Here is a 24,877-nt window from a genome sequence, read left to right on the forward strand (position 1 = left end):
TCAAAGAATATATCGTGAGAAATTCTTTCACCAAATCACGTTAATATGACAGGGATTAACCAATTAAAATGTTGGTGTAATTGCCGATCATTCTAGAATCATTCCAGAACGTGATCCGTTACACAATCCAATTTTGGAAATATCCCGGACTGTAATAAGGGGAGGAGATGGTAAAAAAGATTAAGATTACCGTTAAAATCTACCGATTCGGGCTCAACTTATTGCATCAATATCAAACGACCACAAACATATGAATATTACCAACCACAACTATCCTCAACGCAACCACAATTACACTCGTATATGAACAATATGACCAACCACAACCGCAACCGCTATCACAACTATTATCACAACCGCAGCAGCTGCAACAACTACAACCGCAACAGCCGCAACAGCAATCGCAACCTCATCTACTATCATATCCACTACTGATATACACCAACTGCAACCACAACAAGAAGAATTCTTGCAATCATATATATCAGAAGATGAACTTCAGCTGCAGTCAAGTGAACATGAACAACCGCAGTTACCAATATCATATGACTTTTGTTTTTATTAAGCTTTCTTATCTTTAGTATCCGAATAATTTTTTTTATCTCAAGATTTTATATCATAAGATTAATTGTAAAGAAAAAAATCAATAAAAATTATAATATAACAATAACAATCTTATTGTCCAAAAGTATTTTATAATGTTGGCAAATACCCAAGAGGCACGAGAATTACCAGCTGCTTCAGTGATACAAGCATAGTTTCCATAATAAATCTTGTGAAACATGATTTTATGATATCGCTCACAGATTTTCATTTCTCATTTGCGATTTTCTCACTGTGATTATCTCATTGATTCTTGTGAATTTCTCTTTTCAATTTTTCTAATTTGCTACCAAACGTATTCATCAAGAAACAAATGTCTGCATACACTCAAGCACGTCACATCAAATACTTTTTATTATTTATTCACACTATTGAAACGTGTATACTGTAATTCTTGCAATTTCACTAAAGTACCCGCAAAACAAACTACCCACTTTTATAGTGCCTGTACCAACAATTATGATACAGATAATACAGAATTTGCCATTGTCGGAGGTCGTTATGTAAAGTATATCATTTTAATAAAAAAATTGTAACGTCCCTTAGTAACCTTATTAGCTATTTTCTATATTGAGCTATAAGCAACATTATTTGATATGAAGTCAATTGAAGAAGTAAGTATTATTATTGTCTTTTTGTTTTTAATTATTTATAATTTATGAACTAAATATGTCATCTGATAAACTTCGAAGACTTAATTATGGAAGGCTTTATTTTTTACTGGAATTTGTTGAGTCTTCAAATCATGATGATTATTTTTACATTCGAAAGCTTAATGATATTCAATTATTAGAATCACCATTTGATAATAAATTTATCAAATTAAATGAGGAAATAATAAATAATTTACAACCTTTATTAAAAAAATGGAACATCAAGAAGGATATTATTTAACAAATATTTTAACGGGTGAATGCATTTGTTTTATATTTGGAATGGGCCATTCCGAGATGTCTGTAAACATGTTCATGCAGCACGTCGAAATGCTAATCTACATTCAGATAAGGAATTATTTTCTAGACAAGTAAAAGAAGATCTTGTTACTTATTTTAAAAACAAAGAAAGAGTAATTCCTGCTGAAAATAAAAATAGATTAATATATGAAGGAGATATTGATGTAGCATATAATAAAATAATCAGACTCTATTATTTACAAGGTAAAGAATTTTTTTTTTAAAAAAAAATATTTTAATTTTATATTTTAATCTGATGATTATGTTGTATTCATTAAAAATTTAGGAGGATCAGTATTTTCACCAAAAGACAATATTTCTGAACGTAATTCAGATCATTTTAGACCACCAGAATTGTGAAATATAAAACTAATAAAGGAGCACCGCCAAAAGCTGTAGCGAAAACCACGTAAACCATCACGGATTTTTCGAACCCTTCAATCAAATTCTCAAAATGAAACTAATACATTTGCTTCGGAAAAAAGAAATACTAAAAGAACAAGAAAGAATCTCCGAAATACAAAAGTATATTTCAGTTATTTATTTTACAGTAATTTATTATTTATATAAATAAATTATACTTTATTTAGGAATCAACCAAAGAAGAAATTGCTTATAATTCTACAAAAACTCAATCTTATCATGATGCAAGCAATTTAATTCATAATGAAAATTCTAGTATTGTATCTATTTACTCTAATACGAATTTTCAACATGAATTATATCCTTCCACTAATATTTCACAACCCTTACACGATTCACGATTCACATATTTTTCTCCTAACAGCTTTTCTTATATTCCTTCTTCTATAATACTTTGCAGTCTTTCCCTAATAACAATCAACCTTTGTATAATCCTTATATACACCAACTGCTAACTCACTCTTCAGACTCATTGCCTACAGATTTACAATCACACGAGTCACTTAATATGTTAAATTCACCTTTTTTTTACATAACTTACCTAATTTCTAATATGTTTGGCTCCACATTACAAAGTTATTTGAATAAATAAATAATTGTTCGTTTTTCTTAATAATGAAAAATTTTTTTCCATAGAAAAATCTTTGAAATAAAATGAAATAAATATACAATAAAGAATAAAATGATAAATAAAGAAAAATTAAACCAAAAAAATATAAAAGTGATTAAACGCGCTTTTAGTAAAATATCACTTCGCGAGTTTCTTTGTCAAAAAAGACAGATATATAAAAAGGGGTGCATATTGTGATATTTGATCGTATAAGAAAATAGCACGTGATCGTATAAGAACGTTTGCGGCAAAAATAGTGCTTTGTTGATCATTTCCAAAAGGTGGACGCGTTTTTTAATTATTTTACTATTTTTAGAAGTGCAATTAGCACGTAGACGTGTTGACGTGTCGTGCAATTATAAAATCCTATAAAATCGTGATCCAGGAGTTTATTTTTTTTCGTTTTCATTGCTTTCTTTTTAACCCCAAAAAAAATTTTGATTTTTTCTTTCACCCTCACAAAGACACAAACCTCCGAGCTTCACCTTACAAAACTTCACGAACCTCATAAAAAAACTCACAAACCTCTGAACCTCACATTACAATACTTCAAGAACCTCAAAACCTCATTATCTCAAACCCTTAACAACCGCACCTTCGCCAAATCAATAATTATTACGTGAATATATATTTTAAAAGAAATATCTAATACTTGGCGCCAGATTAGGAAACTTTTGTAAAGTGGTTTTATAAAGGTGAAATGAAAAAAAAACCAAAAAAAAAAAAAAACGACAAGCACTGTAAAAGTAAAAAGATATTACCTAATCCGTTGTCAGAAATTACGGTAACCATTATCGGAAAGAGTCATTATGCCTATCTACTTTCAATCATATGCGCGGAAATTTAAAATGATATACGCTGGGCCTAATCCGCTTCCAGAAATTACGGGGGCCCCTAATCCGCTTCCAGAAATTGCGGGGGGGGAGGCCTCCTAATCCGCTTCCGGAAATTGCGGGGGGAGGCCTCCTAATCCGCTTCCAGAAATTACGGGGCGGAAATTTAAAAAGATGTACGTTGTGTCAACTGCGCGGGACAGGAGATCGTTACCAGAAATTACAGTTCTACTGTAAGCAGATCATTTTATACTCTGACCCTTTCTGGGGGTATAGAAGCTTGGCAGGGGTATTACCAATTAGCGCGTCTCACGAAAAGAGGAAGATTGACTTAACTAGCATATTGATCCGCATATATTGTGTTTCATACAGGAGGGTTCATACAGGGTCAAATTACCAATTCTATTACGAACTAGTTTGTTTATTTTTTATTTATTTCATGTTTTATTATTATTTTTTAATATAGAATCCACTAAATTATATTTGTAATAAATTATTTAATAAATATATATTTTATTCATTATTGTTACAAATTCAGGTTGTATATAAATATTCAAATAGCAATGCTTAATTTAATTTAAGTTACTAGTATATGAAATTCTGAATTAGCTGGAGGAACTCCATTTAATAATAGATTATTGAAGATTCAAAGTGCTATCTTTATGACGACGGAAAGACAACTAAACTAAAAAAAAAATACACGTTTCAAAACCTCAATTACTTATAACTTGAATAATTAAATTTGATCTGATTGATTCTGATTTTTTATTTTTATTTTTACTATACATATTCTTCTATCACAAGTGTTCTCTCTATCACGCGTATTCTCTCTGACATGTATTCTCTATCATTAGACCATTGATTTTAATCAGAAATGATGTTAAATTAATAAAGATCAATTAATAAAAACGTAAATAAAATAAAATAAATAATTATTGATTTTCCCAGTTCCCCAAATTTTTAAATAAATAAAATAAATAAAAATTAAATTAAAAAAATTTCTTAATAATAATTTGATTTTTGATTAAATATTAAATGTCCAAAGTGTTCACCACGTTCATCATTAAATCACTGATTTGTGATCCTCAAATTTCATTCTTTAAGAAGAGAGTGAATGATATGTCCGGCTCTCATGTTCTTTGAGTCTGTATACGTTTGACCGGTTCCAACGAATAAAATCGTTGTCCGGTTGTATAAGTCATTGATAAGGCTGCCCCAACCTGTTCCAAATAAAAAATTTTAGATTAGTGTTTGATTACCATATGTTAGTCTTTAATATCATTTTCGCCAAACCTTATCATCAACTGTATCAAATTTCGTCAAAATCATTCCATCTATATGTCTTGGATCTTGTAACCCTGAAAAATCTTTCAAAGCTTGATTAAATTTCGTGAGTTGATCAACGGCAATGCTTCACCGACGAATATAATCTTGTCGGGATTATTCGCCGAAGCAACTAATAGTGTAAATTAAAGTTAGTTAAAAGATCGCGTAAAATATATATATAATACGATCAGTATCATACCTTAGCTAACGCTCGCATTAATGGTTCGTTGTCCCGCCGTATCGATCAATACAACATCAAATTTGTTTATTTTGGCTAAAAATGTAAAAATATGTCAACAACAAGTCTCCACCGTAGTCAATTTTATACATACCGTAATTAATAGCATCCTTTGCTATCCTAGCAGCATCTTTTCTATATCCACGTTCATATAATTCAACATTTGAATTTTGACCTAAAGCATTCAAATTCCTAACATGTACTCTTAATTGTTCTACGGCACCTGATCTAAAAGTATCACATGCTGCAATAAGGACCTTTAATCCGTTTTGTAATAACCAATGATAAATTCGTGGACTAATAAGAGAGGATATACATAATTAATTAATAATAAATCAAAAATAAAGCATTTGTTTTTTTTAAAAAAAATAAATAAAAAGATAGATAAAATAAGACTCACATTATGACTCACTGTCAAATCTGCTAGTAAAATGCGCTCGTTTTTATCAACCTTGAACCCATAATATGACCCAAGGCCAACTTTTTCTACTTTAAATCGCCATACCATATCGCGATTAAATTTGGATTTTTGAATACTTTCTTACGTGAGAACTAAAGGAAGTTTTTCTAACTTATTGGCACTGATAATCGTACAACAAGATGGGGTCGTTATATTATCTGAACACTCTTTCATGTTTGCAACTATGTTTGTAGAATAAACCCTGATAAATTTGCCAGATTACAGATTTGTTCACATCGCTCGTGAAGGGACCGGTAAACATATCTGTATTTCTGTTCTCTTCTAGTAAATGGCTACTAATGTCTAAAATTCCAGCGAGTAGAGGCAAGCGAACCTATTTGAATTAAAAAAAGTTAATTCACAATTTTTTCTCTTGAACGAATTAATTATTACATAAAACCAAAATTAATCAAACCTGATCAAGTTCATCAGTCATAATAACTGATGGCACTTTTTTAGTGTCCAAAATATCCAACATTTGAAGAAGGACATAGAACCGTTTTCAATATCATTATCGCTCATAAATGAAATTTTCCATTCTGAATCATCTAATTTAGCTTTATGTAATTCTTTCATATATCTCCAATTTAACATTTCACTGTATTGCTCTATAGCTCTTAAATCTCATTTTCATTTTCATTAACATAAATAATGGGTGATTTTACAATTCCACCACCGAACCAAGCACCAACAAGCCATGAAGCAGCCGAAATTTGAGAATTAGTAGGGTTGACTCCAAGAATTTTGCTTAAAATAACGCGAAATCTTCCTTGTACCGATTTAAAAATAACTTGATTTGGCTTAAACATAAGACAACTTCGTTGTACTTCATCTGACGCAGTCAAGAAATCTTTAATTGGTATCTCCCAAATGAAATTTGATGATACAAGATTGGGTCTTCTCGCCATTTCTCGTATCGCTGCTCTCTTGGCTACCTCTTTTTTAGGATAATCTTCGCCGGGACCGTAATAGAAAGAATCATTCTTTTTAACGATCATATTATTCCTGATGATATTATTGATGCAAACCCCTCATTAGATTGTATTAATTTAGGAAATAATACTTCAAATATCTGTTAGGGAAAATGGAAGGGAAAATGGAATTTCTCACGGCTTTAGTTACAACATAGATTTGATCGAAATGAATGTTCTAAATCACAAACACAGCTTATGGATACACTTTAGTTGTATGATTCTAAGTTGCTGTTGCGCATATCAGAATTAGATATGGCTTTGTCCTTATGAAACCATCGACGGTCTAATTCTGATGAATATAAGAGGGTACTCTTCTTAATTACAAGATCGCCGCAATCTCCGCGCTCGAAAGGTTACCAGATGAGCATGTGCTACTCGGCACTCCACATTTGGTGTGTTGATATCTGCCGAGTGGCGTAAAAATATTTCAATTAAACCGATAATCTCATTACAATTTCTCGTAAGGGCAAAAGGTATTATTATCCAAAGTTAGAGTTTTGTATCGCTATGATTTGTTGAGAATTGTTCAACTACCTTATTTTTTAATACAAAGGAAAAAAAAAATAAATAGAGGGGCAAAAGAAATATGGCAATATTTTTAGAGATTACACTACCGAAATTCAGAAGTTAAAAACGTGGGATTAAATGACACAAATGTCACGGGAGCGAATTTTGACTAACGGAGGTCTCATTCAAAGCATCAAATTCCGCTAAGCCAACCGTTTATTGTAAAATAGATGAAAAACAGGTTTCTTTTTTCAAAATAAAAAATCCAAATTTGATAAATTTGATTCTTTATTTTATAATAGATTTATTTTAAATAGTAATTATCCGGAATTATACGTTTCTCGTCTAATTCATAGTTTACGAATTAAATATTAAAAAATGTATTGAATAAATGTAACTAAAGTTGAATAAAAATATAATTAAACAGAGAAAGTGATAAAAATTCAAAAGTTTTGAAATTATCCATAATGATCAGTTGGGTTCGTAGTTAGTTGTATTTTCATTTCTATGAATTTGAATAATTATGAAACATATGAGCAGATACAAGCGACAAATAAGTACATGATTGCGGAAAATTGAAAAAAAATTGTAATTTTTTTTATTTGATAATTATATTTCGATGATAAATTATTAAAATTTTGATTCGATTCAACCAGCAAATCAGGAGGTAAAGTAAAAAAACACCAACATATTCTGATGATTCAGCTAATAATTCCATTACTTTGCATCAGGCCTTTTTAATTGATCAGAATCCCAACATTGTTATTTTTTTTAAAAAAAAAATTATCTAAACTTTATATTTTATTTTTAAGAACTCCGTGAAATGATCGAAATAGTTTAATAGTTTGTCAGTATATCGTTATTAGATAACTAGTCATATATCTTCCCCATCTCCTTGCTTAGTCTCGATCTTTCTTTACGTCTCGCCAATATATGTTTACAACAAGGAAACATCCCTAATGAATGGCGGAATGCCATATACCCCGCATGATTTCGATGCTCTATTAGTTAATACTCGCCCGATCACTCTTCAAATACAAATAATAATTCTCGTTACGCAGAATAAAAAGTTGACAAGCGATTTACTAATTTTCACCCCAAGTCATTTCACAACATCCTATGACAATATCCACAATAGGTTATTTACTAACAATAACATCAACCCTTCCTGAATATATATATATACTGTATATAATATGTTTTACTGTGCCGCATTTCTTTATTAGTGATTTTTGTTAATTCCGCTTTAATATCCATTATTATCCATATTTTGTTTATCATGCATTGATCCTCCTTTAGATGTACCGTTATTGATACATTTCTTCCTTGTCCTAAATTTTGTAATATGAATTTCCACTTTACAGGGACCTAATTTAACTTTTTCATTTTCAGCACGTAATTTTTCTATTTCCAACTTAATCTTTTCTAACTCGTATTGTTGAGTTAATTTTTTTTCTTCTAATTCAAACATTCTTTGACATTCATGTTCTTCTAAAGTTAATTTTTTTTCATAAAACCTATTAGGTATAATATTTCATTGATAATTAAATAGAATATTGTAATGGATATGCTGCTGTATAAATTTCAGAGCATCCACCTTTGACCATCTTGTGATAAATATTGGAAGGTGAATGGTTCAGATTGGAGATGGTAAGGATGGCATTTATCAAGAGGAATATTATTAAAAGGAGCATTGATGAAATTTGCACCCATTTGGTAAGACATTTTGAAGATTTTGATAATATTTGAAAAAATTTGATTTTGTCTGAAAATTTGACGTTTGTCCTTAAGATTTTCCTTTTCACTCATCTTACGTCTTAGAAGAAATCAAAGTCGAAAAATGATCATTTATCAGAGCTTTTTCCAAAAAATTTTTCACAAGGATGTAAGTCAATATTTGAAAAGATTAAAATTTAATTATCTACTATCGACTTGAAGAATAGATTTATAAATATTTTTTTTTAAAAAAAAAAATTACGATTTTACCCTCTCTATCATACGCAAATTGAACCATTTTCAGCGAGTTAATAGTTAATATTACCTGTTAAGGTTTCGCTCTGTAATACAATCATACGAGTACATAAATAATAAGGTTTGCCCCATAAAATTTTTAGACGGAATTTATACGGAATTTCTAATTTTAAATATGTTCCCGCGTACAGCCTCGTTTTTATGTGGCGATGCTTCTATGATTTAAGGAGTTTATCAAGATCACATCATTGATATGGTCATATGGGGTGGTGTGTAAATGGGATTTTTTTTAATAATAGAAGAATTAATGAATTTTTCTTATTTCAGTTCCGTTTTTTTACATACCCTTACTTTGCTGTAAGCCCTCCCAGTATTCAATTGAACATTTCCACGACCAACAAGATAACTATTAGTGTAGAGTTACTTTTAACAATGACTTAATTAGCGAACTAACGTAATATTTTATATGAAGTATATTATTTATTGATCAAATTTACGTTCGTTTTATTAACAACACAACTAGAAAAACGAAATTATGAACTTACTATGGTATAATTTCAAATGTATATAATAGTTTTTAAAAGCAATATATTTATTAACAACTATTGAGGATTGAACAACAACGAAGGAAATATACATTCACAAGAAAATAGTTCACTTTAGTCTTTTAGTGCTATGAGGATAATGGTGCGAAGTTACTGGATTAGGGTGGATACAATTATATAAAGTAATAGCCAATTTTTTACCGATTGAATCAGAAAACCTTTTAATCAAAAAATAATATCATATTGCCTTCATATAAATTACCGAGAAAACCAACATTTGAACATTCGAATTTCATAGAAGAGAATATCGTAGGAGAGAATAACGATTAAGAAGAAGCATTATAGACCAGGCTCCGCGCATATAAAACAAGAAGACATTTTCGCGAATTTCAAAGATTATATTAACAAAAACAAAGCCAAAAATGAAGATGAGAAATACATGAATTATTTTACTCAAATCACGCCATATTGGATTATAGACATGGTGCAACTTTTTATTAAAGAAGATTATTAGAAGACAATTAAATATCATCCTTCCGGAACCAACTATTACAACAGAACATGTAAATATTGTTAAGAAGTACTATAATGAAGAAATAGTAGAAAGTTCGAATCTTTCTACTATAATGAAGAAATAGTAGAAAGTTCAAATCTTTCTTTTAAATTCTCATTTTGGAAGAATACGATTGGCTAAACGAAAACACATACCATTGTGATAGATAATGAAAGACCTATAATATAATTGATTATAGAGGGTACCTTACTAGTAGTACCGATATTTAACTGAGAGGCTGCAAGGACTAATTAATTAAATCACGAATTAAAGATCATTGGAGAATTGTGATTGAAATTTTCTAATTCTGTATCAGAGAAAAACAAGATAAGGCCCAAGGGAAGGGAGGGAAAGGCCAAAGAAACGCCCTTCCAAAACCGAATTCCCGTTATGCTTCTCAAGCTGCGATACAAATTTCCTCTAATCGTTATGATGCGGTTACCGTTCCGACAACGGCGAGAAATATTAAAATTGTTGAGTGTAATGATGGCTTAGAACATCTTCCTTGAATAACATTTTTTTTTTTATCATTATAACCATAATACTTGCATATATTACTTTCAAATCTACTACTTCTACACACGTCAATCAATACGACTTTTTTTTGCATATATTACTTTCATATCTACTACTTTTACACCACGTCAATAGGCTTTTTTTTTTATCGAACACGAAAATTTGATTTATCTTAACCCTTGCAGTAAATGAACTCATTTAAAATACTTAATATACTCTATTTTTTTTTATTGTTTATTATTTTTTATTGTTTATTTACCGTTTCTTTAATACCATATAAATAAATAATAAAATAACTAAATATTACTATGACTAAATATTATGACTATCCCTACTACACATCCCCCTTAATTCTTCGGCAAAGATGGCGACAGTCTGCATGGTCTTGAGGTTCTATAAACGTATAGAAAGATCTTTACTCGCTGAGAAGAGTAAAGATAGCTTAGAACATCTTCCTTGAATAACATTTTTTTTTGCATGTATTACTTTCAATACTTAATATACTCTATTTTTTTATTTCTTATTTACCATTTCTTTAATACCATATAAATAAATAATAAAATATAACTAAAGATTACTATAACTAAATATTATGTTTATCCTACTCATCCCCCCCTCCTCCCTCCCCTAAAGACAAAGCTTATTTGTTTTTAAAAGCACTCATAAATTTTTTTCGCTTTCTTACTTTGTGAAAATAAAAAATGACATTTTGAAATTTTTTATTTTCACAAAATAAGAAAGCGAAACAGTAATGCTGTTTTCACTTTGTTCTTTGGAAGTTCGTGGCCCTATTTAATTTATATATTAATAAAATTAATGTTGCAAAAAAAAAAAAGATTAATAATAAATAATGAAATTTAAGAACATTTACCAATTGGTATTTTCTCCCGCATTACGTTTTCATTCCAAAAAAAATCTGACATGATCAATTTTCACAAAAATTTTTTATAGGGATTCCGAGAAGTAAAATGTTTATTTTATAGAAGAAGATATTGGAAGATACTTTATTTGGTTTTTGAAATTTTTTTTTTTTTTTTTTTGGAGAAAAGATAGCAAAAAATCACATTATTTATACCCCTTGATTTTGTAAATTCACGTTTTTTTCCATTGATTAAATTCTCATTGTAAATATGTGATTACGCAATAATATGTATTAAAGAAGCTAAACCATTTTTGTATTTAATAAAGTAATCGAATAAAATTACATAAATATTTAAAATAACGAAAATAACGATAAGGGAATACGATAATTTCGACGAAAAAAAAAAATTTTCGGATAGTGCGCGTAAATGAATGTTTGAAGATTTTAAGATTTTACGAAAAAAAAAAAAAAAGAATTTTATAAGAATTAAATAATAAAAAAAAATCGTGTTATTAATGATGTCGCAAGGAATGCATTTATTCGTAACATGTCAATCGATCAATTAATCGATCATAAAATAAAAATACATAAAACATTTTTCTGAAAAATTTTTTATAGGGGTGATAATAAGAGGGCATATATATATATGGACCATGTGTCCAGATGATTCGTCAATTACTTCTTCTTTGAATGCCGTAAGGGAGTAAACAGACGAATCTTCCTTTTAATAACAAACATTGTGTTGTTATCTTGTTTCTCTCACAATCACTTCCGTATATATGTCCCTCTTTCTGACCCTACCAAGGTGATTCCAAACTCGGGAAGAAATGTCATTCCACTAATTATTAAAATTGTAAATTGTTAATACATGTAATATATTCTTAACTTTTGTCAATAATACCTTGTTGTTGTCTTGATTAATCTCCCAAGATAATGGGGAGAATATATGTATTTCTTTTCTTGACTCTTGATATATCCCCAGTTTGGACTTCATGGGAAGGGTTAGTTTCTCCAATTAATTGGAGTTCGGATTTGATGTTAGATATTATGGAGTTTTTAAATTTTTATTAGCAACACTTTTTTAGCGAACAATCGTTTTTTTTTAAGAACTCTATTTATACCTTTTAATGTTTCTGATAAATAAAGTTGGATTACATGGAATAAATGTTACTGGTCCTAAATAATTAAAAACAAAATTATTAAAACGTTGCAATTAATTTAATGACTTATCGGAAGTTCGCGCCGAATGATTTCGAAAGAAAATTCTCACTGAATTGTTTTTATTTACATGTTCTATGATCAAAATAAATATATTTGGATAATCAATTGACTAATTCTATCTCATTGCTTCATGGATTCATGTTCTTCTATATTTGGAATCATATTACTTTTATTGTATTAATTGTATTGAAATAAAGTTTATTTTTTTCAGATTTTCGTAAGATAATCAATATTTGATTTATTTAACTAAAACTGAAAAGTTATATACATGAACGTGATTATCAGATGTGCGAAAACGATATTTTATCTGATATCATGCTTTTTTTAAATGTATCTATGCATGTAGATCTATTGTTATTTGTATGCCGATACCATGATCGGAATGATATTTCAATGCATCAATTACAAGAGAAATTACACGATATTTTAAAAAAGTAATAATTTATCTATTTTTATTGGTCATTCATTCATTTGATAAGAAATTACTTTACTTTGGGCCAAAATTAAAAAAATAAATAAATAATAAATAATAAAAATAAAAAATTCATTCGAATTTTTTTTTGAAATAACGCCAATCGCCAATATGCATTCATTGAATGTATATTAATAAATTATCATTCGGAACTAGTAAAAAAAAAAAGATTTTTCAAGAATTCCCATCATCCATGCAATTTTTTTTTTTTTGTGTGTGTGTGAAATAATTTGTAAAATTATGCGATGCATTTTCCTGTAATGTTTCACATACGTTTGCATCAATTTAATTGATTTTTAAAAAATATATATTTATTTTTTGTTCTTTTTCTTTTACGGAATTTTATTATCGTAATGAATTGCATATGATATCAACTGAACCTCCCTTGCATATTTGCGTAATTGTTTATAGACGCCTAGTACAAATTTATGGAATCTCCTTGTTATATCCTCAAGAATTTGAATTTTTTTGGTCTACATAATTTATGATCTTGGGCGGAATTATAAAGGTTTATTACAATAAAATTTTTTTTAATTTATTTTTAGTTCCCTGAATTTTCTGATCTTTAAAATTAGATATATTGTCACATTATAAAAAAAAAATTACAACAATCAACATATGAAATTTAAAATAATTCGTCCAAAAAGGAATAAATCGCGGGAAAAAACGTTTCACAATAAATCAAATAAAATATTTTTTCAATATATTATTTACAGTAAGTTGATAACAAAAAAAATGATTGCACACTTGTATCACAATTCACGGAACGAAAGAATTTTCAAGGTTTTTTTCGGCTGCATAATATTGAAATGATAACCATTTTTTGCCTCTAATCAAATTTTTTTTTTTACAGTTTTTATTATACAAATTTTAAGTCACAAATGAATGAATAGAATGAAAATGCAAAAATTAAAAAAATAAATTTTGTATTTCCGTTAATAGATAACTTTATTAAATTTTATCACCAAGTTCTTGGAAATTTTTTTAAAAAAAGCAAACAAAACAATCTCAATTCTTCTAACACATAAACCACCTAAAGATCGAAGATTATTCCTAGTTGAAATTATTAATTTCATCATAACATGCAATTAAAAGCGAGAGCTATATCAAACTCCATTCAATCTTACGACCTTTCATAAAGTTCTAGCAGAGTTTTTTTAATGAATTTTATATAATAATATTTTTGATAAATCATCTTTTATGTCATTCAATTAGAGTGTAGGCCAAAATCTTCATAATTCTACCCAAATATGAACGAAATTGAAGAAAGGAAAAGTTTTATTTTTTAATATAAATGGAAGGAACGTTTAATTAAAAGAACCATCCTATCAATAGCAAGTCATGAGTAAAATAATTTGAATAATAAGAATTTCATTTCGAGACAATAATGAATGTTTGTGTGAATTTCTATAAAAAAAAAAAATTGTTGATCTGCGGTTATAATATTCGCGAAAATTTTCAATAAAATTTTTGTAAATTGAATTTTTTTTTTTGCAGATAATGAAAGTTTGAATTCAATGTAGAAAAGGGAATTTTAGCCTAGTTATTGTATGAATTTTCGTATTAACAATTTTTCTCTAGAAAGATTTATGTCTAATCATAAAACGCGTAATTGTCGAATCAAAATATAGAGAGATCATCGTGAGAAATAAAAATAATGTTTTTGAAAAAAAAAATCTTTTATAAATGCTTAAAGATAATTAAAATTTATGAACAAAAACTTCAGATTAAAAATTCTGGACAAATTTTCTTAATTGAAATGTGCCATTCTTTTTTTTTTTTAAAAAAAAAAACCAGTAATAGAAGCTATACATGTTGAATATGACGAACTATGCCTCAGCTGGCATTATGTGATGCAGAAAGTCACCCTTTTTTAAAATTATTTTAAAACATTTGTGCGATATATGATCAAATTAGCCTAATTAAGATCTTAAAGCCGTGTAGTTTATACATAAAATATTGTTGGAATCCCCTGTTATTGTACGCCTCAGAAACAATAAATGCATGTTTTCTTAAATGTTAGGGAAGCCTACATCGGGTTATATAATTTAATGAACAATGTCCAGCATGTTATTAATATAAACTTATTAATATTAGTCAACCAATTCCTCAGAGGATTGATTGAAGAGAACAGCATCGAATATGAGAGGATCGGTATCGAACGAGATATTGAGGAACTGGTAAACCTGTTGGAACATGTCGAAAAAGAAAGAACGAACTGCGCCGCGGCAAGGAGATCCTTGCAGAATCACCAAGACCGTTATCAAGCCTATACAATTGCCGTCAGTTACTACAAGAACCGGTTATCTTGAAGTCAATATCTAAGCACGCAGTCACACAGGAGGATATGGATTGCCTGTCTCTGCGATCAAATAACCTTTGATTTTATTTTTTCAAATTTTCAAATTTTCGTAAAATTTCAATATTTTTTTCAAGGCAAATTTTTTATGAAAAATCCCAGTATTAATCATTTATAATTATTATTTATGTAACCGCATTATCATTTTACCATTCTTATCATTAAGCGAACCATATTACAATATTAATATAGAATACAGGTAAATACCGTTAAATTGATTCATTATTTACATATCATTAGTTGTGATATCTAATTTAAGGTAATAATTTCCATGAAATATTTTACAAATAAAATTGGATACTATGAAAATACACTTTAGGAGGTTTTATCAGATAAGAAAACTTTATTTTTCAGAATAGGAATGTTAATGACCGAGAAGTAACGAAGTACAAATTTGAACGATAATTATTAATGAGGTAACACTGCATATTATGAACAATATTAATTTCAATTTTCAACGCGAAAACTGGTTATATTGATTAATTTAAATTAAACTCTTTCATTAATCAAAGTTTTATCGGAGTATCGGAAATCAAATTTTTTCCTAAGATTTTAAATTCCGTAATGAAATTTAAATAAGGATAATGATTATTGAAATTACTGACAAATCGTTTTTTGTGAAAATGTTGATCAGTGGTATCGTCCCATCTGACTGTGAAAGATTCGTGGAATTAAAAATTTATTTCGTACAAATGCCAATGTAACGATTGTAACATGTCATATTCTAAATTAGTCAATTTATTGTGTCCGAACTAGGAATAATCCTAATAAATTAGATAAGCTTCATGTTACTTGAAATGATATTTTCAATAAAACAGATTATATTACGATTAATGTATATAATATTACAAAACTTATTAAATTATAAATACATGTTTTCAATTAAAAAACCAATCATTATTAAAGCTGAATCAAACTTTATTGATAATTTTTAAAGAATTTTAGAAACAGTAATCAATAATAACACTATTTTTAAAGAATTCTAGATTTATTTTAAGACAAAAATTTGAATTTACATGATTAGATATATTTTAAGACAAATATTTAAATTTACATGATTAGATATATTTTAAGACAAATATTTAAATTTACATGATTAGATACAACTATTTAAATTGAAGTGATGGACCAAAAAAATTTAAGATTATCCCCAATCTTAAATCCACCCCCGTATATTTCTCCATAATCAAGTCACGGGCCGTTTACTTATAACGCGCATATTGAACGGCCCGTGACTTTACTTATAACGCGCGTCTCCCCGCGTCTTCTCCCCACCGCTTTTTCTTGGGGATAATATTTTAAATATGACACGGCACGCTATATGTCGCGTGCCGTGCCCCAATTATCCACGAATTTAGTGTATGTCGTTTCATGTTGCCTTCTTGAGGACGTTTTTTGTCAGTGATTAAAGAAGGAGGTTTATAAAATGTAATGATTTTAATGATTTTGTTAATCATTGGTTTTAGTGATTTAATAATTTGATGATTTTTAATATTTTTAATATTTATTTTTGTCAATTTTATAGAAATCCACAAAGAAATTTTTTCATGGTTTATATATCTTAAATTTACTTATAATTTCATGTTGTTACCAAATTTAATTAATTAATATAATTACATTACCCCTTTAAACAAACCAGCGAGGGGTTATTTAGGTTTCGAATTTAAAGTACAATAGATATTATCTTTCATTACAGGGACTATAAAGGAAATTATCAATCAAAATAGTAACGTAATAAATTTAATCATTTAAGTTACATATTTCAATAAATTATTATAACTGATAATCGCTAAATAAAATAAAGAATTCCTTTAATTCATCACAATCGGAATTACCGCGTTATTTTAAAAAATTATTCCAAATATAGATCACAAGAAGAATGAAGTATATATTAATTAACCGAATTCAGCAGCAATTCATCTAAATGGATTCGTGTACTTCGAAATTCATATGGTGAAACATTTATTATATTCAATAACGAAATGGACCAGTTATAGTATGAATAGTATGAATAAGCATTCAAGATTCATATTTCTAGGCCAAAAATATCATCATTAACTAAACAAAATAATATGAGTCATTCAAATATAGATAATCAATAGGTAGGTTATAAGCTTATATCATATGTTTATCTCACAAAAATCGGAAAGTCTATTATTTCTGACAATTCCGATAATCCCAAAAATAGGTTACAGGATCGGGAATTTATTAAACAAGAAGAATTTCAAATTTCTGGACCAGTCGTATTTCCTACAGTACAGTATGGATATGCATAATCTTTTATCATTCATACAAAATTACAATCAGGATTCAGGAATTTTTCGGGACTGATCCGATATACGAGATAGATTATCTAGAATAAATTTTTAGACGACAACCCATAAAAATAAATTTTATGAACAAAAAGGAGAAATTAAATTAGCCGAATGCCATCACTATTGTCCAATCATCAATCCATTTGAATGGAAGATCATATTGTATTTGTACTATCTGACTATCTCACAAAGTTTAAACTTTAATACATTTATGATGAAAGTTTATTAAACAAGGTATTTCTTTCAAATGCAACTTTCATTGGTATGAGTCTTTTATTGTTTCGGTTTAAAATTTCAAACCTTTTTAATCAATGAAACTAAAGAACGTCATAAAATTAGTGTTACAAATATCAATAAAATTTGTCATCTCATCGAGGATTTAACTTATACGAAAATCCTTGTAAATAAATACAAAGAAAATTTAAACCAATAGATTTTTATGATAAATCAGGAGTAATGTACACTAAAAAATTGCTAAATGCATCACTGTGCATCCCACGTGAAATACAAATCATATGACATACAAATACGAATTTTTGATTGGCTCATCTTTTAATTTTATTATAAGAAAAAGAAATTTTTTTTTAGAATGAATATAATTGATGAGGTTAAGGGTAAATTACATCCCAACACTACCAAAAATGAATAGAATTAACAAATAAAGCAAGACTATAGATAATGATATCGATTACATATCAAATAAAATAACATCTAAGCAGATTAATGAAAATAAAACAAGAATAAGATAGCCATTAACATTTTGTTTCTGAAGATTTTAAGGTATCATTCCTACAAAAAAAAAAGAATAAAAGAACGTTAGTACATGCTCCTGAACAAAGGAAGTAAAAAAAAAAATAAAAAGTTCTATTTTACTATTTTTGCTATAAAAAATACTGATAATTAACATTTATCATCTTAAACTACTTTATTAAGTTAATAAATGGCCTTATAAGGCTGCACCAATTCAATTTTTCATTTAATATAACCCCCCTCTAGGGATTGGAATTGATTCCCATTATTGGAATCGATTTTAAAATCGATTAATCACGATTAATCGTTTCACAAATATCGATTTTAAGATTCGATTTTCAATTTTTGATAATCAAAACTAATCGAATTTATATTTCACAAAAAATACAAATTACGGTGCAAATTTATAATTATACTTAAAAGATTATTTATAATAATAGAATTTTTATATTTTAATGAATTTATTCAATTAAAAGTAATATAATTTGAGAATGTCAAATTCACCGATCACACCCATGTTTTTGATTGGTTACGCGATTACGCTATCATCAATAAATGTTTATTTGTTTATTATTTCTAGTACTTTCCCAACTTTAAACCCTTTGCTCAGCTGGTATGTTTTTCTTTTTTTTTCTTTTATTGTTTTTATATTTTATTTCTTGCTAACTTTATTTTATTCTCTTTAAGTTCTTACTCCTTTCAGTCTTTTGCTCTTTGCAATTAAGGTGTGTTTAGTATTACATAGTCACGATTTTTTGAAGTTTTTGTTTTTTTTTTATTTTGTCTCTTACACTTCGTTTCTTATATTTTGTTCCTTACATTTCCTTTTTAACTTTATTTTGTTTTCTTTTAGGTCCTTAGTTCTTCTCGGTGTGTTCTTTCTTTTTTTATTTTTTTTATTATTTTTTTTATTTTGTCTATCATATTTTATTTATTTTATGGTTTTTATTTGGTCAGTTGGTTTCCTTCATTTTTTTATTCCCTACTATTTTTTTATCTTTTGTTTCCATTGTTACTTTTATTTCCTTAATTTTTCATTTCTTTTTCACTCCACTTCATTTTTTTTCGTTCCTTTTCGCTCGTCTCTCGTTTCTTTCACTCCTTTTCACTCCCCGTGTTTTATATCGTGTATGCAAATGATTAGAAATTGACAGAGAAGTTGGCAAATTTTTTTCTGTCTTTAAGTGGACTGAAAATATGTTATAAAGGCCTTCATTTTCTTTTATTCCTTTCGTTTCCCTTCGTTTTTTTCATTCCTTTTCACTCCTTCATTTTTTTCGTTCCTTTTTATCCCCTTTGTTTTTTTTATTCCTTTTTCACCTCTCTTTTGCTTCTTTCATTTTTTTTTACTCCACCTTTGTTTCTTTCATTACTTTTTATTCCTCTTCATTTATTTTCGTCTTCTTCCCTTCACTTCTTTTGTTGATCTTTATTCATTATTTTTTTCATTATATTTTGTTTCTTACTCTTCTTTTTGTTATTGCACATTCTCTTCATTTTATTTTCATTATTTCTGTTATTTCCATAAATAAATAAATAAATAAAAATTGTTAATATTTATATTTTTAATCAATAAAATGTATCTTTAATTAATAAATTATTATTATTATCATTATAAATGTGTAAGCATTTAGTTTGCAAATAAAAATTTCATTACATTTTAAAAGTTACTTTAAAAAAAATTTTTGATATTTTGATTACAAATGATATAATACATATTATTCTAACAAAGAGTTCATCTGCTTCATCACGTAATGACATAATACTTCCTTGTTTAATACTGCAAAATGCTAACTTGTATCATTAATAAACATTTATTAACTACCCCAGTGGCACCGACAAATTTTAGCGGTCACGTGATCGATTTTTTGATGATCATCTCCAAAAATGGCAAGCATATTTAACGAAAAAAAATTTTCTTTTTATTTTTGAAATAAAACTTAACCCAGACATTATGTCATTTTAAAACTCACACACTATATCTAATTTTTCTCGTTCTGCAAGTTTACTTAGGCAATAAAGGTAGGTTTTGGATACAGATTTTTGTAAAATTAATTATTTACGAATCATCATATAAAAAGTCAAAATCCATATCCGAACCCTACTTTTATCACCTAGGTAAACTTGTAGAGTGGGCAAAAATACACATTTCTTGTAAGTTTAAAAAATGTATGATATTTGTTATCAAGTTTTATTTTTATTTTTTATTTTTTCGTTAAAATTAACTTATCCATTTTAGGAATGATCTGCGAAATCGATCACGTGATCGCTAAAATTTGTCGGTGCCACTGGGGTAGTTACATTTATTAACGATACTGCGCCACAATAAATAGATTTGATTTTTATTTGATAATTGATTTAAAATCGATTCTTGTCAATTTTCAATAGATACGATTTTAATCGAATCTTTTCCAATTCCTATCTCCCTCCCCTGTTTTTAGATTTTTTATATAAAAAAAATACATGTAATTTAGGCTGAAATTAGATAAATCTTTAAGTCTTGACCAGAATTATCATCCAAAATTTTTGCTCTTTCTTTTGATCAAAATTTTGGCCAAAATTAATGGTAATTCTGGCTATGTATTTTATTTTATATATTATTTTTTGTCCTCTTTCTTCCTAAATTGAGACTCCTATATTATGTTAAATAAAGAATTAGCTTGAAGTGGTCTAAGCGTACTATATAGAATAAATCTAATAATACTAAATTTTATGGCCCTATAAAAAATATTGTCCAAATATTATTCAGTTTTTTGTTCAAAAAATTGACCTGTTCTGAACATTTATTACTTGACACTTATTGGACATTCATCATAATATTGTACGTTTTTTATATGGTCAAAAATTCTCAATCTTCGCATCTTATATTAAATTGTAACAAATATTGTATAATAGCGTGCAAGTATCCAGAAAATTAGCTCTATTCTGATTTCTAAATATTTATCAGACAAACATTTTTTATAAGGTGAAAAAAAAAGTGGATTGATGTAAATATATTTAAATACCAGAAATAATATATGGTTCATTTTAAATAAACCAAAAATGTTTCAAATTTTTCATCCCTAATTGTTTTTTAAAATCTGTTAATTTGTATTTATACTTAAATAAACATTTTAAATTGACTCAACAAATTATAATCCAGTGATTATTAGCCCATTATGTATTTTTTTAATTAACTGTTTAATTTATTCATTTACCTCACCCTCAAAAAATTATAAAAATATGATACAAATGAATAAACAATTTATGTAAATTTTGCTGTTATATCAAAATATTTTTAAAAACTATAAAATAAGGGCAAAAATTTAAATATTAATTAATATACGAACTAATTAAATAAATTAATTAAAACTAAAAACTAAATAAATTTAGAATATTTACAATAAAAAAAAAGATGAATTAATTAAAATAAAATTATTGATATAATATCAATCCTTCCATTGATTCTAAATATTAACAACCCTTTAAAACATTGAGGTTAATAGTTATGCAGAATTACTGAATCTGGCTTAGTTTTAAAAAAAAAAATTAGAATTATAAATAAAGCACTGTAATTATATTTAGTACTAAAATATACTGAAATTCTATTAAATTAATAATATATATAATAATGGTAATTCTTAACAATTAAATAAAATAAATAAATTAGGTTTAATTTTAAAAAATATAATTAATTTATCTATTATCTGGTATTAATATAAAATAATTCTTTCTAATATTATTCTTATTTTCTGATAAATCAATATTTTTATTATTTTATTCAATTGGCTAAAAAATTAAGAATTTTAAGTTTAAAAAATTTTTTTTAAAAAAATTTCTTTAATATCTTGTATATTTAAAAGTTCTAACCAATTTTTTCTTTTTTAAGTCCCAACTTTATCTTAACTGTTGCTAAATATAAATAATCATCAACTATTATAAGTTAGCTTCAATTTCAGTTTTTTGTTTCCTATAAAACTCTTAGCAATCATCCTTCCTATAAAAAATTTTATCTATTATTTCTGTAAAAACTCTGTAAAAATAAGCCTTTTATAAATCCATTCATGGAAAATACAAATAATTTGATAAATTCTGTTATTAATTCCAAAAATATAAGCCTTTTACAGAAAAAAAATGGAATAAAAAAAAATGGATTGATTTTTTTTACAAAGTCCACTTAAATTATTTTATTTACATAATATTTCAATATAGTTTCACAACTAAACAATTAATTAAAATTGATTCTTCATAAGTAAAATTTGACTTTTTTTCAATAAATCCTATATATATTAATTATATATATTATATAATCATCAGCTGATTAGCATCAGAAATTAACATCCATCTGAAATAAAATTCAATTAACTTATTATTTTCCAATATTTCTGAAAATTATATATGTATATAAAATTCTTTCTCTATATTCTATACTTTTATTATACTATTAAGTACTATCAGCTAATTCTATTATAACTGATTAATTAACATTTATTATAATAATTATAGATGTCATAGATGTTTCATATGTCTAATCATCCTATATAAAATATAAGTTAAATAGTAATTCCTATAAAAAGTCTTTATACTTAAAATATACTTAAAATTTTATTAAAATATACTTAAAATAAATATCAATTTTAATTTGTGATATACTTATAATATATCTAAAATATGCTTAAAACACTCTTAAAATATACTTTTAATATATATTTTTTGCTCAAATAGGCAAATACTTAAATTATACTTAAAATATACTTAAATTAGAATTTAAATATAATATAAAATTATCATAAATGCAAAAAAAAATATTCAATTACTATACAAATTCATTCAATTGGAATAATAGTTTTATTAAATAGCTATTATTGTTTATCTGGCTAATTTTAATATTAAGTTTAGTATAGCTTCACTTTTTAATTTATTTATTTAAAAATATGTTAACTAATTTTCTTACTATTTTTTTATTGTAGTTTTAGGATTATTGGTATATTGGATGAATGGAAAATTAAAATAATTGTAGATTTATTTTAATTAAGGTTTTGGATTTGATGGTAAATTTTAGATATTTATTTGTTTTATTTTATTTTTATTTTTTTATTAATTTTAATTTTTTCTACTTATTCATATAGATTTGTTAAATTTATTAATTTTTTCCTTTTTTTTTTATAAGTTCTGGTAATTTGAAATTTGAAATTTGAAATGATAAGTTTTATTACAAAAATTTTGATTTTTTATTTATTTTTTTTTATTTGATTGAAACATTTTATTATTTTTTTTGTAGGCTTTGGATCAGATATTTGAAAGATCAGATCAGATTATTATTACAAAACTTATTTTATTTTTTTTTATATTATTTTTTTTTGTAGGCTATAGTTTGTACTTTGTAAATTTAGATCTTTAAAGTTTTTAGAATCGAAAGGATAAGTTTCATAATTTTTACTATAAAACTTTCAATTTATTATTATTGGGAATATTTTACTAACATTTTTTCTTTTCTTATAAATTTGGAACTTTAAGATTAAATTATAACTGATTTAGTATTAGTATTATTTATATGTTAGATAATTGCAATATTATGTTTACTGATTAAAAAATACCATTACTATATGCATTTATTTTTAATATCAATATACTGTAGTATTATATAATGAAGGTCACAGTATCCTGAGAATGATACAGATTTCAGAGGTTTTAACCTTATACTTTCACCATTATGTGAGTTTTTATTATTAGTAGATATATATAAAACATATAATAATTAGGTATTTATCATATATAATACCTAGATATTTATTAAATTATTTTAAATAATATAATTGGTAAAAAATGGAAGTTCTTTTGTGTAGGATACTGTGCATAGAAAGTACTATGGTCACAAAATACAGTACACATTTTTATACACTATATACAAGCATAGCAAACATTACTATTTTATCATTTTAACAATTTTAATAATCATTTATCGATCAATTATTCAATTTATCACTTTACTATAATAAATTAGCTAAAATCTTACATAATAATATGTGCTCAAATAGCCAACATTTATTTAAATTTACTGCATATTAAATTTTATTAAGATTGCATTATTATTGAATAACTTCTACTAGTAGTAACTTTTTGAATTTTAATAAAATATTGTTTTATTAAGTTAATTGGAAATTTTATACATTAGTATTGAGCTTAATGATAAAACTCACTGCAAGTTAATAAATTCTATTAGAATTGCATTATTATTAAATAAAACTTTTTAGTAGTGACTTCAAGTTTTAATAAAAATGTATAAACTTACTTTTATTTAAATAAATTATAAATTTTTATAATTTGACTATTGTTAATATAAAATTTCAAATTGATTATCTATATTTTGTTCTAAAGTACTTGTATATTTTCATCATTACTTTCAC

At 26.5% G+C, this 24,877-nt stretch overlaps 5 protein-coding genes across 5 annotated transcripts; 1 reads left to right on the plus strand and 4 right to left on the minus strand.

Moving 5' to 3' along the window:
• Positions 1 to 291: 291 nt before the first annotated feature.
• Positions 292 to 784, minus strand: OCT59_001477 (uncharacterized protein; the record flags this gene model as incomplete). The annotated part of the gene is made up of 2 exons (XM_025332614.2): positions 292 to 468; positions 713 to 784. The coding sequence occupies 2 exons, from the start codon at positions 782 to 784 to the stop codon at positions 292 to 294; spliced, it is 249 nt and encodes an 82-aa protein (XP_025169653.1).
• A 732-nt stretch (positions 785 to 1,516) lies between these two features.
• OCT59_001478 (uncharacterized protein) lies at positions 1,517 to 1,916 on the plus strand (the record flags this gene model as incomplete). The annotated part of the gene is made up of 2 exons (XM_066139605.1): positions 1,517 to 1,760; positions 1,843 to 1,916. 2 exons carry the CDS (start codon positions 1,517 to 1,519, stop codon positions 1,914 to 1,916), a joined length of 318 nt encoding a protein of 105 aa, XP_065988997.1.
• A 3,684-nt stretch (positions 1,917 to 5,600) lies between these two features.
• OCT59_001479 (uncharacterized protein) lies at positions 5,601 to 5,924 on the minus strand (the record flags this gene model as incomplete). The annotated part of the gene is made up of 2 exons (XM_066139606.1): positions 5,601 to 5,780; positions 5,862 to 5,924. 2 exons carry the CDS (start codon positions 5,922 to 5,924, stop codon positions 5,601 to 5,603), a joined length of 243 nt encoding a protein of 80 aa, XP_065988998.1.
• Positions 5,925 to 6,063: 139 nt separating this feature from the next.
• Positions 6,064 to 6,941, minus strand: OCT59_001480 (uncharacterized protein; the record flags this gene model as incomplete). The annotated part of the gene is made up of 1 exon (XM_066139607.1): positions 6,064 to 6,941. The coding sequence occupies exon 1, from the start codon at positions 6,442 to 6,444 to the stop codon at positions 6,064 to 6,066; it is 381 nt and encodes a 126-aa protein (XP_065988999.1). The 5' UTR covers positions 6,445 to 6,941.
• Positions 6,942 to 8,173: 1,232 nt separating this feature from the next.
• On the minus strand, positions 8,174 to 8,652 carry OCT59_001481 (uncharacterized protein; the record flags this gene model as incomplete). The annotated part of the gene is made up of 2 exons (XM_066139608.1): positions 8,174 to 8,444; positions 8,525 to 8,652. The coding sequence occupies 2 exons, from the start codon at positions 8,650 to 8,652 to the stop codon at positions 8,174 to 8,176; spliced, it is 399 nt and encodes a 132-aa protein (XP_065989000.1).
• Between the last annotated feature and the right edge of the window lie 16,225 nt (positions 8,653 to 24,877).

Source organism: Rhizophagus irregularis, chromosome 1, assembly GCF_026210795.1.
Source record: "Rhizophagus irregularis chromosome 1, complete sequence".
NCBI classification, from domain to species: domain Eukaryota; kingdom Fungi; phylum Glomeromycota; class Glomeromycetes; order Glomerales; family Glomeraceae; genus Rhizophagus; species Rhizophagus irregularis.